General features: G+C 41.9%; 1 protein-coding gene and 1 pseudogene across 1 annotated transcript; one reads left to right on the forward strand and one right to left on the reverse strand.

Annotated features, from left to right (window-relative positions):
- Window positions 1–378: 378 nt before the first annotated feature.
- Window positions 379–2,342, forward strand: LOC140581883 (uncharacterized; annotated as a pseudogene).
- Window positions 2,343–10,461: 8,119 nt separating this feature from the next.
- Window positions 10,462–11,234, reverse strand: LOC140581984 (uncharacterized). Its single transcript, XM_072706006.1, has one exon. The coding sequence runs from the start codon at window positions 11,232–11,234 to the stop codon at window positions 10,560–10,562; it is 675 nt and encodes a 224-aa protein (XP_072562107.1). The 3' UTR covers window positions 10,462–10,559.
- Window positions 11,235–11,698: the final 464 nt, after the last annotated feature.

Below are 11,698 nucleotides of genomic sequence, written 5' to 3' on the forward strand. Positions count from 1 at the left end.
CTGAATCTGACGGGGACCCATCCCATCCGTCCCTGGTGCTAACTACGCGCCTGGTGGTATTTCCTTATATGGAAACGTGTATTGCCGAAGCATTTCAGTATGGATTTTCAAGTTGTGTAACGGAAGGTTGCGTTTGCTGAATAAAAGAGCAAATTCTTTTACTGTCAGTCTCCTGACTCTTTCGTAGTTATAATCGGATGGAATGTAACAGTGTAGATGACAAAGTGTTTAAAGCGCTTAAGTGAAAGGGGTCATTCTCATCCAACACGCCCATCACTGTCACAAAATGATGATTCATACAAAAAGTGAAAGTATTTGTGATACAGCCCAACCAGTGGCGCAGATAGGATTTTTGAATTGGAGGGGACCAAGGATATTTTTTCCTTATGCAAAGACGGCAGATTCTGTTTTTTTGTCCTGTAAGTGGGGGGACGGATCGAGATCACTCTGAATCTGAAGGGGACCCATCCCATCCGTCCCTGGTGCTAACTGCGCGCCTGGTGGTATTTCCTTATATAGAAACGTGTATCGCCGAAGCATTTCAGTATGGATTTTCAAGCTGTGTAACGGAAGGTTGCGTTTGCTGAATAAAAGAGCAAATTCTTTTACTGTCAGTCTCCTGACTCTTTCGTAGTTATAATCGGATGGGATGTAACAGTGTAGATGACAAAGTGTTTAAAGCGCTTAAGTGAAAGGGATCATTTTCATCCAACACGCCCATCACTGTCACAAAATGATTCATAGAAAAAGTGAAAGTATTTGTGATACAGCCCAACCCCTTTCCGGGAAACTTCATGAGTACCGACTGGTTTAGGAGTTGGGAGAAGAAGACGCTTTGCTGTGCGAAACGCGTTTGTTTCACTCAGAGAGAACCCAACGCCCAGAAGTTTTAGAAGCCGTAACTTCAGAAACTCATCATCATGCCGCCGCACCATTTGGCCTTTGAGGCACTTTCAGCCCTTACAGGACATGACATAAAACCAGTTAAAGAATTTTGTCCCATTCGTTCGGGAAAACCAGCACCAGATCTTCTAACCCCTCTGGAATTCATGTACCACGCGTTGTTTTCAAGTAAACATGATGACATGGATATATTGACTAAATTCTTTGTTGGTCAGCGATCCACTGAGAATGCATTAATACGCAAGGAGCTGTTCGTACATGAGGAAGAGTTCTTCGATCCATGGTACGATTATGACTTCACCCATATAAATGATGGAGCAGCTCAGTTTAAATGAGGGAATGAGCTGTACAAGAGGCCCTGTGGATGGAACCGAATCGCGCTGAAAGTGCTAAACAAATACAAAGATGGAAATGGATGGTTGGGAACGGGACCTGATGCCTGGCCCGTCTCCTACCACGGCACGTCAATAGAGGGCGCCAAGGGAATCATCGAGAATTACTACAAACCTGGTACAGGTCATGTTTACGGAAGAGGAATATACTCCGCACCAGAAATAGATACAACATTATCTTTTTCTAGGACTTTCACATCAAAAACCACAAAGAAGCAGTACAGAGTCGTTCTGCAGAACAGGATCAACCCCCAGAAAAGGGAGTTTACCAGAAGGGCTGACTTCTGGCTGGTGCCAGTTCCAGAAGGAACACCTCCCGCTACTGAGAAGGTAATAGTGGAGAATGCCATCCGCCCTTACGGTCTGCTCCTGAAAGAAGTGTGAGACGAAGACACTGAATTCTACTGAAAAATATGGGAAATGTCTGTGGTTTAGAATTGTGCAGTTTCTGTGCATGTTAGGAAAACTGAGAATTTGAATGACCATTATAAAAATGTCACTCTAATTCTATTCGCCAATGTAAATCTAATCTCTGCTAATTTTCGTTAATTGGGGAATTTAGTCATACTTAAATCTGGCAATATACTATTCAGGATAATTATTTAAACAAAATTCGAATCAAAAGGAATCTGGTATTCTGTACATACTTGTGATTAATTAAATAACACGTAACATTTCAGCAAATTTCGTTTTTCCCCGTTTGTGGATGAGCTAACTGTACCTATATATATGACGTTTTTGCAGAAGTTTGCGTTTTATTTGTGTGTGTCCCCTCTTTTCGGTGACTTGCTATACTAGTTATAAAGATTTTAGTTCGCTTTTCTGTAGAAAATTGTAATTGATTATTGTAGTTAGGATTGCCACTCGTCCGTTGTAAACCGAGATAGTCTAATATTGGAAAATAAACTAATTCATTATATGGGACGATTCCGTATTATAAGGGACGTCCTAACAATCCTAGCAGATCCAATAATAAGTGTAACTGAAACTTATAATGTTGACTGTTGTGATGAAGAAGCTTGCAACAAATAAAGGACAATCCACGTCTATGGCTGTCCCGTGTCTTTATTCAATAATACAGATACAGTATCCTGTTACTGATAGTCACGCACTGCGACCGGTGCCTGCTACACCAGCTTTGGTCAGCTGGCTGGCGTGAGATTTTCAATTTGTGACAAGTCTGCAGATACATCTATGTAACAGATTTATTACCTTGTAAATAGTCTGTAAGGTTTGCAAACTACCCCAACACTTTGGATGTAGCTAATTTTAGGTTTATAATATGACAATATAGATTTGCAGTAAGATTTCTTGTGTGAGGGTGACAGTCTGAAAGCGTGAACGACACGGCAGATGCCTGAGACTTGACAAACCTGCTTCTGGTGTTTGTTAAACTTTGTTGGATGGAGAACACGGTGTAATATGGGGCTTATTGCACCACGGGAAATGTACTGTGCTTCAGTGAAACTGGGGAAAAAAACAATGAATGGGAAAGCTGGCGCATAACCGAAATGTCGATGTGTAGCTTCAGCCCCGCTACCATGATAGGTCGATAGTAGGGGTGGAGCCGAACCCGAATACGGTATTCGGAAAGGCACAAATAATGTGTTTTTTACGAATACTTATTTCGAACAAATACTTAAAAAAATATTTGTATTCGGGAACAAGAAAAACTTTATATAAAAAAACTGCGTTTCCTCTTGAGACCGCAGTGCATGCCCGGATGAGTGAGTGAGTTCAGGAGTCGGGGGGGGGGGTTGTAAAAGAGGTGACTGACACAGGTTGCTCCACACAGTAACAGAGAAGGCTCGGCTGAGCGAAAAAAGACTTAACTGTATCACTATTTTTGTTGAATAGATTTTTGTACCTTAACTGGGTTCCGGAGGCAGTTTATAACTTTCGGGAAGCAGAGTTTGATCGGGAGATTATTCCATTACGCTGCATTATTGACGTCTGCAATCAGGTGCTCTCATGTTCGCTCTGTTTACGTAGCTCTGTTAGCTCGCTAATTTAGACCATAGGCTGTGGACAGAGTAACGTTAACGTTTGGTTAAAAAGGTTAAAACAATGCTTGTGTAGTTGTGTCGAATTGTATGCACTTGTAGGAGTTATATGGTACGTTTAAGTTACTCTGTCTACTGCATATCCATAATTATTATAATGGATATAATTAAAGAATACTTACACTATAGCGTAAATTAGAAGTGCAACGCAAAAAAACTGGATTTTTACGCCTATTTTGAATTTTACTCGAATACGAATACGAATACAAATACTTTTCCCCCCTCAACAAATACAAATACAGATACAAATACCGGCTGCTTTGCACACCCCTAGTCGATAGATTAAACTTTATTCATCCCGAGGGAAATTTAGGCATCAAGTAGCTCAAATACAAACAAATACACACAGTAACATATGGTATATCATACATAGTAACACACAATAATAAAATAACTCAGGATTGCTTAGGTCTATGTAGGGTGTGCAAATGGTCAATACCTTGAGTAGTTGTGGTCAAAGAGATTATCAGTGCAAGAATAATAGTTGCTATTATACAAAATAAAAATGTGAATTTTAAAAATATAAAATATAAGAAATACAAAAAAAATATTTAAGCTATATATATACTGTATTAAATATACATTCTCTACACTATAATATAATACATAACATAAAATAGAAATATATATGGAATATATGTAACATAAAAATATGAAATATAAATATGTTTGTATAAATGTACTCTATAAAATACACGTACTCCATAAAATATGTATTATTCAAAATAAAAATACAGTGTAAACCACTTAATGATCACAGTTATACTGATCAAAATTCAAGATTCAAGATCTGTTTATTGTCAATATAACAATATACACAGAATACAGTGTATTGAAATGTTGTTCCACAGAGGTCCCCCATGGTCCGTTATGAAGATAAAAAGAAAAACAGAAATTTCAAATAAATAATAAATTCTAACTAAATTTTTTTGAATAGAATACAAAGTGGTCATGTGCAATTAGAGTGCAAATGAAAAAGACAAAGACGTGCCAGTTATAAAAAGTGCAAATTTGGCATGAGGTAGACATGTTTGGCAGATATTCAGTTGAGGTGTGCAAATAAGCATAGTGTGAACGTCCAGATTGTAGTGTTTCTGTGTTGTGGGTGATTGTCATTGTCCATGATGGTCAGAAGTTTGTTGAGGGTCCTTCTCTCTGCCATTGATGTGACGGAGTCCAGCTCTGTACCAACCACACAGCCAGCAAGATCGCCCGACCCCCGCCTGTCTCACGACCACGAGCCCAGAACCACGTCTTGATTCTTTTTCCCTGGATTACAGTCTGTATAATAAAACCTCTTGCACCTGATTGATCTGCGTCCTCCATCTTCACACAACCCGCAACGTGACATGATGTTCCTTTTCCTGATACTGCATTCCCAGCAGAACACAGCATTGAAGAGGACGCTGGCAATGACCAACTGGTTTCCTGCAGGTGTTGAAGGTCCCCAGCCTCCTCAGGAAATGGAGCCAGCCTTGGCTGCTCCTACAGAGCGCCTCTGTGTGTGCTGACCAGCCCAGCTTGTGATCCAGGTGTAGCCCCAGGTACTTGTAGGTCCTGACTACTTCCACGTTGACCCCCTCAATAGAGACTGGTGACAGAGGGGGCCCAGACCTCCAGAAGTCCACCACCATCTCTTTAAGCTTGGAGGTGTTCAGTTGCAAATGGTTTGACCTGCACCATCTCACAAAGTCCTCCACCAGGCTCCTGTCCATTCCTACTACACCCCACAATTGCTGTGTAGTCTGAACATTTCTGCATGTTATTATAGACCACGTAATAGTTTATTGTAAGGAACCTGCTAAGTATGGGGATTAGGGTGAAGCCCTCTGACTTGCTCTGCGTCCTTCAATAGATAATAGTGTTGAAGTAGAATGCAAGTCAGGCACTGACATTCTTGCTCAATTCCGCAGTACAGTATCAGAAGCAATGCTGGTGTGCTGTGTCCTGTTTGGGGGATACTGTTTTTTTTTCTTTTTTGAATGTAATGCGCTTCCGTATCCATAAGAACTTGATGACAGCCTGCGTTTCTCCCTCTCTGAATGCCCTCCACCACCCATACCCCTCCCCTGAAGATAATCCAGAACTGGAAAAGTAATGGAAGCTATAATCCAAGTGAAAATGGTAGATTGCCTGGATTCAAATAACATTCTGAGGGATAGCCAACATGCATTTAGGAGAGGTAGATCCTGTTTAACTAATCTACTTGAGTTCTTTGAGGAAGCTACAAGAGAAATTGATGACAATAAGGCCTACAATGTGATCTACTTAGATTTCCAAAAGGCCTTTGATGTTGTCCCCCACAAATGGCTCTTGCTTAAGCTCAAAGCTGCAGGGATTTTAGGAACTGTAGTGACCTGGATTGATAACTGGTTAACGGATAGGAAGCAGCGAGTAGTTATTAGAGGCACAATGTCACAGTGCGCCTGCGTTCATAGTGGGGTGCTGCAAGGTTCAATTTTAGGACCACTATTGTTCCTAATTTGCACTAATGATATTGACACCAATATATACAGTAAACTGGTTAAATTTTCAGATGACACCAAGGTGGGTGGTGTAGCAGATACTGAACTAGCAGCACAGAGGCTACAACGGGATCTGGATTTAATTAGCGACTGGGCTGATACCTGGCAGATGAAATTTAACGTAGATAAATGTAAGGTAATCCATGCAGGGAGCAGAAATATAAAGTATACATATTTTATGGGTTCCACTGAAATAAAGGTAGCTGATTATGAGAAAGACCTGGGTGTGTATGTTGATGCTTCCATGTCCCACTCTCACCAGTGTGGGGAAGCAATAAAAAAGGCCAATAGGATGTTGGGTTACATCTCCAAGTGTGTGGAGTTTAAGTCAAGGGAGGTGATGCTACGATTATACAATTCCTTGGTAAGACCCCACCTAGAATATTGTGTGCAGGTTTGGTCACCATACCTTAAAAAGGGCATTGCTGCCTTGGAAAGGGTGCAATGTAGGGCTACAAGAATGATTCCTCGTCTTAGAGGAATGTCTTATGAGGAGAGGTTAGCTGAGCCGAATCTGTTCAGCCTCAAGCAAAGGAGACTAAGGGGGGACATGATCCAGGTATATAAGATTCTAACAGGTCTGGATGCTGTTCAGGCAAATGGCTATTTCAATATTAGTTTAAGTACTAGAATTCGTGGCCATAAGTGGAAATTAGCAGGAGAATATTTTAAAATGAACTTGAGAAAGCACTTCTTTACACAGCGTGTAGTTAGAGTATGGAATAGTCTTCCTGTTAGTGTAGCGGAAGCTAAAACCTTGGATTCCTTTAAATCAGAGAAGATTTTGAGCTATTAGTTAAGTTCTCCCCCAAACAAGCTTGATGGGCCGAATGGCCCCCTCTCGTTTGTAAATTTCTTATGTTCTTACCATTGTCCCCAAATTTCCAAATGGCACAGAACGGCAAAAGTTCTGAGTCGGCCTATTTCCAACACAATTTACTTTCAGGGGGTAGACAACAACAACAACAAATGTATTTTTGTATCTATAGCGCATTATCACAACATTACATTGTCCCAAAGCGCTTTACAGCATCCCCACCCAAAGCCCCCAGTGAGTAAGCCATAGGCGACAGTGGCAAGGAAAAACTCCCTAGAAGGAAGAAACCTTGGGAGGGACCAGACTCAAAGGGGGAGCCCATCCTCCAGGGGCCGGCAAGGAGAGTCAAATACAGTCAAATTTGAAACGCAAACGGGGAGCAGGGGGGAGATGACAAGCCGGTGCCACCGCTCCCTCCAATCGCCAGGCAGCCAGAAGGCAGGGAGCGTTTCATACAAGGAAGGTGACACAGGCAGAACGGCGAGATGAATGCACGGACGTCATTGGTAGTGGCGACGTCACATGTTGCAGGGTGTGCTGGACATCGGGATAGATTGAGGTCTCCAGGCAGCTCCCCCCAGGAGAAGTAGGGGAAATAAATGCAATTAGTCAAAGTAAGGGAGACTATAGGCAGTGCTAAAAGGTAGTTGAGTGCAATATGAAGTGCAATTCTCCGGCAGATATGGCTATGGCAGCATAAGTAGGAGGGAGAGGCAGGTGGGAATGCAGGCTTGGGGAGTCCCTGAAATGTCAGCACTCCAATCCCACAAGCAATTGTGAAGCTAGAGTGACAGCACTGTCAATTCAGTTTATCCAAAGCCAATGGCACCGATCCCCACCCAGCTCTACACCTCACGCCTGAAACCCGCACATCCGGTGGAAGACCGTTCCATAGCTGAAGAGCTCTATAGGAGAAAGCTCTGCAGCCTGCTGTAGCTCTTTCTACCCTAGGTACTAAGAGATATCCCGCACCTTGAGATCGAAGCAAGCGTGGGGGATTGTATGTGGTCAGCAGATCACTAAGGTATTCTGGTGCAAGGCCATTCAGTGCTTTATAGGTTAACAGTAGTATTTTATAGTCAATCCGAGACTTAACTGGTAACCAATGAAGGGAGGATAAGACTGGTGTGATGTGATCAAATTTTTTAGTGTTTGTGAGAACTCTGGCTGCCGTATTTTGTACCAGCTGAAGTTTATTTAAGGAACCAGACGGGCAACCAGAAAGGAGGGCATTACAGTAGTCTAGTCTGGTAGTTACGAAGGCATGTATTAATTTTTCTGCATCACGAAGTGAGAGCATCTTACGAAGCTTGGCTATGTTTTGTAGATGATAAAACGCAGTTCTAGTAATACTTCTTATGTGAGCATCAAAACATAGATCTGAATCTACTAGAACACCAAGATTTCTAACCACTGTGTTAGGTTGTGTAGGAAGGCCACTAATGCTGAGGTGGTGAAAATTATTTCTTGCAGTCTTGGGACCAATCACCAGTACTTCTGTTTTTTCTGTGTTTAACATTAGAAGATTTTTTGCCATCCAGCACCGGATATCTAACAGACAATCTTCTAACCGAGAAAGGAGTGATGTATCATCAGGGTTAACAGATATATATAACTGTGTATCATCTGCATAACAATGAAACCCAACACCATGATTTCTAATAATGTTACCAAGCGGTAGCATGTATAGGGTAAACAGTAGTGGGCCAAGTACTGATCCCTGTGGGACACCGTAGGTGACTTTGGTGGCCTTGGATGATTCGTTGTTCACATATGCATACTGATAGCGATCAGTTAAATATGAGCGGAACCAAGAGAGTGCTGTCCCTGTAATGCCAACCACACCTTCTAACCGGTCCAAGAGGATATTATGGTCTACAGTATCAAATGCTGCAGTTAAATCTAGTAATACCAACAGCGATATCAAGCCACGGTCAGAAGCCATAAGTAAATCATTTGTTACTTTGACTAGGGCAGTTTCTGTGCTATGGTTTGGTCTAAAGCCAGACTGATATAATTCATTAGTATTATTTTTTTGTAGGAAAGAAGACAACTGACTAACTACAACCTTTTCCATGATCTTTGAAATGAAAGGAAGATTTGAGATCGGTCTATAGTTTCCTAAAACACTAGGTTCAAGATTTGGTTTCTTTAGAATGGGTCTAATAACAGCCATTTTAAAAGGTTTAGGAACATATCCAAGCTTAAGAGATGAGTTTAACACATTTAACAGGGTATTGCTAATCTGTGGTGCGATTTCCTTGAAAAATTTTGTAGGAATTGGGTCTATGAGGCTTGTAGAGGATTTACAGGAGGAAATTAAGCTCAGGAGTTCTGGGTGTTTTATAGGAATGAAAGATTCAAAAGTCTCATTATTGATAGGCATAAGACTAGCAGGAGTCTGGCAGTCATAGGTAGCTAAGGACGTGCACTGGATGGTCTGTCTAATATTAGTTATTTTACCATTAAAGAATGTAATAAAGTCATTACTCTTAAGAGATTGTGGGACTTGCGAGTTTAATGGAGAATTCTGTGTTAACCTAGCCACAGATTCAAATAGGAATTTTGGATTGTTTTTGTTCCCGTCTATTAATCTGGAGAGATACACAGACCTAGCAGTCACTAGTGCTTGTCTGTATTTAGACAGGCTCTCTTTCCATGCAGATTTGAAAACTTCTAGTTTAGTTGAGCGCCATTTGCGCTCTAGCTTGCATGATGCCTGTTTGAGTTCACGTGTATGATCAGAGTACCAGGGGGCAGGTTTCTTATCTCTATGCTTTATCTTCTTAAGTGGAGCTACAAGATCTAGTGTGCTACGAAGGGATCTATCCATGTTTGCAGTTGCCTGTTCAAGTTCATTTATACACGATGCTTCAGATGTAAGGCTGAAGGACTGTGGAAGTTGTTTCATAAATGATGTTGTAGTTAGTGAGGCAATGGAACGTCTGATTCTGTACTTTGGAGCTGTGGTCAACGGGAGGCTATACTGGATTTCAAACGTTAACAAGTAATGATCTGAGAGCAGAGGACTCTGAGGCATAATAGATACATGTTCCACCAAGATGCCATGACTAATAATCAAATCAAGGGTATGGTTACAGGAATGAGTAGGCCCGACTACATTCTGACATACACCTAGAGAGTCAAGAATAGCTGTAAACGCTATTTTTAAAGGATCACTATCTTTCTCCATATGAATGTTAAAATCACCCACAATAACAGCTTTGTCAGTACTGACCACCAAGTTAGTTCAAAAATCAGCAAACTCCTTAAGAAAAATACTGTACGGCCCAGGTGGTCTATAAACAATAACAATGGTGATTTGGGGTGAAGAGCAAGAAAGAGATGAGCCAGCAAGACTAAAAACAAGAGTTTCAAATGTGCTGAAACTCAGACCACATTTCTCAGTCACTACTAGGCTGGATTGAAAAATTGCAGCAACACCACCACCTTTGCGATTTGGTCGAGGGTTATGCTTGTAACTGTATTCAGCTGGAGTAGATTCATTTAGTGCCATGAATTCATTTGGTTTAAGCCAGGTCTCCGTGAGGCATAAGGCACCAAGACTAAAATCAGTAATTATTTCATTTATTAATAGTCCCTTAGGAACCAGTGATCTTACATTCATAAGTCCAAGTTTAAGTTTAAGCCCTGCATCACAGCTGTTTTCTAGTAACGGATTCATTTTAATTTTTATTAAGTTATTATGGCACACACTACGGTGGAATCGGCTTCCATGATTAAAAACGCGGGGAACAGACACAGTCTCAATAAAATGAACCCTAGGCAACGACTCTAGGCGACTAGCAGGCGGTCGGTTATGCCGGTTTGCCTGCCGCCTGGGCTTGGCTCTAGTTAGTCAGCGATTTGTCTGGAGACTATGAGCTATGCTTTTAGACAAGAGGTCAGCACCAGCCCGCGAGGGGTGAATACCGTCGCTCTTCAAAAGCCCAGGCCTACCCCAGAACATCCGCCAGTTGTCAATATAACCCATACCATTTATCGGGCACCATTCCGACAGCCAGCGATGCAGCGGCGATAATCTGCTGTACATTTCATCGCCACGTCTAGCAGGGAAGGGGCCAGAGCATGTTACTGACACACACATCTTCTTCGCAAGGTTGCACACCTCTATAAAATTTGACTTCGTGATCTCTGATTGCCTTAATCTGACATCATTAGTGCCGACGTGGATAATATTCTTAGAGTATTTACGTTTACTTTTAGCCAGCACTTTTAAGTTTGCCGAGATGTCGGTCGCTCTGGCACCAGGGAGACAATTAACTATGGTCGCTGGAGTCGCTACTCTCACGTTTCTTAGAATAGAGTCGCCTATTACTAGAGCACTTTCAACAGGTGTCTCAGCGGGAGTTTCACTGAGTGGGGAGAACCTGTGGGAAACGCGAATGGGCGAATGGTGCCGGTGTGAATTTTGGTTGGATTTACGACTCTGCCGCCGGGTCGTCACCCACTCGCCTTGCTGCGTAGGCTCTGCTGCCGGAGCGGGGGGAGACTGAATACCTATGGCGGACATATCCGGAGCCGCTAACACTGAATCAATAAAACTCTCTGTTTCCTGAATGTCCCGTAACGTCCGGATACGTCCCTCTAAAACTACAATCTCTGCTTGATTTAATGGAATCAAAAAGTATTTTTCATGAAAAAATACAAACGTACACCAAACAGGTCTCCCTCTAACGAGGTTTAATCAAGCATTCCAATTAACAGAATGAGTGACACCCCACAACAAATAGTAAAAGACTACTAATCAGTTATTTTTTTTAATAATGCTGTCAAAAGCACAGATTTATGACGACACACAACACTAAATGGAATGTCTTTATTATCCATCCATCCATCCATCCATCCATCCTGCATACTGGGGGTCCAGAGCCTGTCCTGTAAGCCAAGGGCGCTTGGCAGGTAATAACCCAAGATGGGGCACCAACCCACCGCAGTGCCTTAATTATGTACTGTTTCAATGACACACTGAAATTT

This window comes from Paramormyrops kingsleyae, chromosome 23 (assembly GCF_048594095.1).
Source record: "Paramormyrops kingsleyae isolate MSU_618 chromosome 23, PKINGS_0.4, whole genome shotgun sequence".
NCBI classification, from domain to species: domain Eukaryota; kingdom Metazoa; phylum Chordata; class Actinopteri; order Osteoglossiformes; family Mormyridae; genus Paramormyrops; species Paramormyrops kingsleyae.

What these genes read in the sequence shown, in the direction of transcription:
- LOC140581984 (XM_072706006.1), bottom strand. Translation starts at nt 11,234, where the DNA reads ATGTCCGCCATAGGTATTCAGTCTCCCCCCGCTCCGGCAGCAGAGCCT.